Consider the following 5,015-nt stretch of genomic DNA (forward strand, 5'->3'; position numbering starts at 1 on the left):
TTTTAGGATTTAGGGTTTATGATTTAAGGATTAAGGATTAAGAGTTTAGGGTTTAGTTAATTGGTATTTTTAATTTATATGATAAATATTTTCTTATATAATTGTAAAAGAGATAATGTTAATTTAAAAATATTGAATCAATTAATCATTATAGTTTAGGATTTACAATTTAGGGTATATGGTTAAAGGTTTAAGGTTTATGAGTTACTATTTTAAGGTTTATGAATTATGGTTTAAGGGTTGAGGTTTAAAGTTTAGGAGTTAGGGGTTATGGGTTATGGGTTATGGGTTATGGGTTTAGGGTTAATATTAACCCCTAAAACTTTAAACCCCTAAACCTTAAACCCCTAAAAAATCATAGACACTAGTCTATATAACCCCTAAACCCCTAAACCCAAAAAAACCCTAAACACTAATCTATAACCCCTAAACCTTAAATCCCAAAAAACATCATATGGATGTTGATGTGTATATACATAGATATTAATGTAAAAGCTTATGTTCATAATAAATTACGGAAGCAATACTTAATATTGATTAAATTTATTTTTGGGTTTAGGGTTTAATATTTAAGATTTAAGGTCTATGATTTAGGGTTTTATATTTTTATAGTTTAAGGTTTAAGGGCCATGGGTAGTATGTTAATCTCAAGTGAATCATATTCAATTAAATCCTAAACCCTATAATTAATATATATTTACGGCCATAAGTAGGGGGTTGAAAGGGTCTTTGCCTTTCTAAAATGAAAAATTTTCCATTTCGATTTTTCAAAATTTTTAAAAATTTTAAAGGTAAAATTGCACTTCATCCCTTTGAATAATGGAAAATTTTTGATTTAATCGTTTCAAAATTATAAAAATATATGCTAAACTTTAATCGTTAAAGGGTAAAAGTTTAGGGTTTATGTTTTATAAATTTAAGGTTAAGGGTTAAGGGTTTAGATTAATACTTTTATTTTCAAAAATATTTAATCTAAACCATTTGATATATTTAAATATTAGATTTTAAAAAAACATTGATAAATAAATAAAAACATTGATAATAAATAAAAATAAAATATAAAAATAAAAATGTATAAAATAGAAATTAGTGCAAAAACACTATAAAAGATAAGCAATAAGAGCGTTTTTTTATAAAAACGCCGTAAACAATCATTTTACTTAAAAAATGGCGCCTTTTTATTCCCAAATTTCCCCTCCCTTCGAAACCCTAAATTTCCCCCTAAAATTGGTATCCTCAAAACTTCATTTTCACACACGCCGTTTTCATCGGTTTACCTTGGAACCCATACGATCCCTTCCCCTTCCCCTTTCCCTTTCCCTTTCCCTTTCCCTTTCCCTTTGGTTTTGAAAAACCCATGTTCCATTTCCTTAAACTTATCAAACAGCTTCAGCATCCTGATTCCAAGATGAAAGCTTTGAAGGAATTGGATTTGTTTGCGGTCAAGAATGAAAGAAACAGGAAATACATGGTGGAAGCTGGGGTGCCTAGAGCTATGCTGTCGTTTATTGTAAATTGTTTCAAGGAAGACTGTGTTAGTGGCCTAGAGGAAGCCCTAAGTGCCCTTTTCTTAATTCGAATTCCATCGGCTGAAGCAAAGTTGTTAGCCAAACAAAATGATCAGATTATCAAATCATTGATTTGGGTATTAGGATGTGAATTCAACACCCAGGTTATGGTTAAATCCCATGCGGTTTCAGCATTGAAATCCATCATTGAAACAGCAAGTTCGATTGTACTCGAAAGATTAGAACCCAAGTTCTTCGAGATGATTGTCGGAGTTTTGAAACAATGCACAACCAGGATCACTCAACGGGGAATAAATTCAGCTTTGCATGTTCTTTTAGACGCTTGCCCTTGGGGAAGAAATCGGCTAATGATGGTTGAATCAGGAGCAGTTTCCGCGCTTATCGAGCTTGAATTAGGATCACACGAAAAGAGAACCACCGAGCTTATTCTGGGTATACTCTTCCATCTATGTTCTTGTGCTGATGGGAGAGTAGAGTTTCTCCGCCATAAAGGCGGCATCGCCGTTGTCACAAAGAGGATCATGAGAGTTTCACCGGCGGCCGATGATCGAGCAGTAATGATACTTTCGTTGATAAGCAAGTTCTCAGCCACCAGTTGGGTTGTTCATGAAATGTTGGAGATTGGAACTGTAACAATGTAACACCCCGAACCCGATACCGTCGCCGGAGTCGAACACGAGGTGTTAACAGACTTCAAACCACTTATTCGACATTTCCCAGACAAGCTGCCAATCTGCGTAATAGTCGCTTTAAAAATCATATCTTGAGTTCTGAAACTTGAAATCCAGTTCCGTAAATTTTACCTGGAACTAGACTCATATATCTATATGGTAGAATTTTTGTAGAATTTTTGGTCAGGCCAATTAGTACAGTTTATTAGTCAAAGTCTCCCATGTTACAGGGATCGACTACACTGATCCTTGCGCATTACGAATTGGATATCTCCCTGCACAGAGCTTCAATACTGATGTCGTTTGTTTCTATAGAAACTAGACTCAGAGAGGAATCTGTACATATATGGCATGACTCCTAATTATCTCTTGTTAATTTATAATAAATCTCCAAAGTCGGAACAGGGAATCCAGAAACCGTTCTGGCCCTGTATCACGAGAACCTGAATATCTCTTAACATACTGTCCATATGATCTTTTCATTACTTCTATATGAAAATAGACTCATCGAGCTTCGAATACATAATTTATTCATCAATTAATTCCACTCCTACTATTTTTAGTGATTTTTCAACCTCACGTCACTGCTGCTGCCAGCATCTGTTACGAAAGCAACTATGCCCATTTCGTGATTTCTCCTTGATCTAACTAGTAATTCATCATACATATCACAAATTATGATCATGACTAGCCATGCCAAAGGCTAATCATTGTCAAACATCCCCCTACTACACTATTGCCATATCATGAATTTTAACACCAAAATAATCAACCATGACATATGGCATAAAAAGGTGAATTATCAAGATTTACGACCTAACGTTATGAAACCAAACCCAACCGAACATTTATGCCATTTTCGCATGGCTAAAAGTTTACATACCAAAGTTCAAACACAACATAATAGCCTATACATGCCGAAATGTTCTCCTAAGCCGACTAAGAAGAAAGTACCAAAACTTGCTAGCAGGTGTGATGACTCCAATGACGGCCCGATCACGCAAAAAGAGACGAGTCCAAGAAACCTAAAATAGGTGACAAGGAAACACCGAGTGAGTATATAACTCAGTAAGTCATAAGCAATGCACTACCATCCATTAATAACATTATCACAATAGGAAACAAAATGGAACGAGGCTAGTTACTCCATCCATACCGAACCATGCCATAGTTCCTCAGACCTATCGGTTCAATCTCATACCAAATCATGCATTCACATTCCATATACTCATCAATAGGATATTTGAGGCATTTTCATACATCATTTTATTTTCGTTACAATCATACAACTAAACGGCCTTTCACCTATTCCACGATAAATCTTATGTACGTGACTTCAAGTATATTTGTCACATAGGTTCAAACTTACCATGCTCAACTCCAAATATAGACATAGCACCTATTAGCCATGAACTCAAGGTACTTACCCGATCCGCTGTCCGTGATCGACTCAATAATGTCGCACACTTAGTGTCCATAATGATTCAAAAGTATATATTAAGTCCGCACACTCAGTGCTATATAATCAACTCGCACACTTAGTGCTATATAATCAAACTCGCACACTTAGTGCTACATAATCAAACTCGCACACTTAGTGCTACATAATCAAACTCGCACACTTAGTGCTACATAATCAAACTCGCATACTTAGTGCTGTACAATTTAAACCCGCACACTTAGCGCCAATCTCATGATCATAAATGCTTATACCCGCACTCTTAGTGCCGAGGTCAACAACCCAATACATCTCACCTCTTTTCTCTTCATTCAACACTTTCATCACCACATACATACATGTATATAAATTTATCATTCCATTCGGCATAATTACATAGACATTATGTCTATTTAGATCAATACAAAATATATGCTTGATGACTTACTTTGTGTTGGGTAAGACGGTTCCAACTCGGTTACTCGATGATCTTTTCTTTGCCCTTGCTTGCCTCTCCACCTTTAGCTTCTTGAGCTAAATCGATAAATTAACTAGTTTAACCATCTTGCTAAACATTCATACTTCAATTACACATGCATATGTATGTTTGTATATTCGGCAATGACAATGGTAATTTAGCAAACCTTAATTTAACTTATAATTGTTCATAACACATTTAAAGCATCCACTCCATTCCATCATTTTAAAGCACATACATTACTCAATATTATCCAAGTTCACATTCGGCATTTTCACAAATACACATGCCGATTTCATTCACTCATCTCTAATGTTAATTAAGAAATGCCGAATGTCACCAACTAAATGGCATACGCACACACCCACATGCATAAAAGTCATCCACACCTCCTATAGCTCATTCGGCATTCACCTTTGCTAGTTTTTCCCATTTTTTTGTCGCTTATATATACATAGTCCTAAGGTAATATCACGAATGGGCTTACATATATATATATATAGCCGAATATGCAAAGCTTAAACTCAACATCACATAAGCTCCTAAGTGATGGCCGAATATGTATATCTATATATATTCATCAACTATACTATTACCTTTAATTTATCTAATCACACAATTTCATCTCATGAACACTTGACCCATTTCTCACAAAAATGAAACAACAACTAAAATGAACATCCCATTTTTTACCCCATATGGCCGATTACTTCATTAGTTACCAAGCTAACACTTCAACAATTTCAACCTCATTACAACCTCTACCTATCCAATATAACATGAACACAATCCTCCACCCCTAAATTAGATTTGGCAATCACTTAACCCATTTTAACCTCAACTTTCAAGTTAAAAGCAATTAACCACTCACCATATCCTACATTACTATCCATTTTAAT

The 5,015-nt window shown here is 34.9% G+C and overlaps 1 protein-coding gene across 1 annotated transcript; it reads left to right on the forward strand.

The window, feature by feature from the left end:
- Positions 1-1,223: 1,223 nt before the first annotated feature.
- LOC107961011 (E3 ubiquitin-protein ligase PUB24-like) lies at positions 1,224-2,170 on the forward strand. The gene has a single exon (XM_016897255.1). The coding sequence runs from the start codon at positions 1,358-1,360 to the stop codon at positions 2,168-2,170; it is 813 nt and encodes a 270-aa protein (XP_016752744.1). The 5' UTR covers positions 1,224-1,357.
- The last annotated feature ends 2,845 nt before the right edge of the window (positions 2,171-5,015 follow it).

The sequence above is a fragment of the Gossypium hirsutum genome, chromosome A05, assembly GCF_007990345.1.
Source record: "Gossypium hirsutum isolate 1008001.06 chromosome A05, Gossypium_hirsutum_v2.1, whole genome shotgun sequence".
NCBI classification, from domain to species: Eukaryota; Viridiplantae; Streptophyta; class Magnoliopsida; order Malvales; family Malvaceae; genus Gossypium; species Gossypium hirsutum.

Bases quoted from the DNA above. Each gene is read 5' to 3' on its own strand.
- LOC107961011 (XM_016897255.1), top strand. From the start codon at position 1,358: ATGTTCCATTTCCTTAAACTTATCAAACAGCTTCAGCATCCTGATTCC.